Below are 391 nucleotides of genomic sequence, written 5' to 3'. Positions count from 1 at the left end.
GGCGTCATCCATGCCAAGAGAGAGGGAGCACGGCAGGGGGGGAGGGGGGTACGTGCGCACCTCGACCATGACGCCGGCGTGGTCAGACTCAGACTCACAGGGAGCCACGTCGTCCGGGGTGTCCGGAGCAACCGGCTGAGGGTCTGCATTCAGCGGCAAGCGGAACCAAATGGGCTGCACCAGAGACACCGGGTGCGGGGTGCCCATGAAGGTGCGCCGGTGACGCAGGCCGCGCCAGGCCTGGTAGCGCGAGGCGAAAGACTGGGCGACGGCCGGCGAAGGCCGGAGGAGAGGCAGCGGGGGGGACATCGGGCGGCAGCGGAGGTGGATCGGCTGTGGGAGGAAGGCGGAGAGGGGGCCGGCCACGGGCGTCCAGGGGGCCAGGCTAGTT

The 391-nt window shown here is 70.8% G+C and overlaps 1 protein-coding gene across 1 annotated transcript in view; it reads right to left on the bottom strand.

Annotated features, from left to right (window-relative positions):
• The window catches only part of H696_00266 (hypothetical protein), a 1,166-nt gene extending 809 nt beyond the window's left edge, over positions 1–357 (bottom strand). Inside the window, exon 1 of the mRNA XM_009494113.1 lies at positions 61–357. Within this exon, the coding sequence (XP_009492388.1) occupies positions 61–309 (249 nt within the window). The 5' untranslated portion in view covers positions 310–357. The remainder of the gene's footprint in view (positions 1–60) is intronic.
• Positions 358–391: the final 34 nt, after the last annotated feature.

Source organism: Fonticula alba (assembly GCF_000388065.1).
Source record: "Fonticula alba strain ATCC 38817 unplaced genomic scaffold supercont2.1, whole genome shotgun sequence".
In the NCBI taxonomy this organism is placed as follows: domain Eukaryota; order Rotosphaerida; family Fonticulaceae; genus Fonticula; species Fonticula alba.
This window is presented reverse-complemented; position numbering and strand designations above follow the sequence as displayed.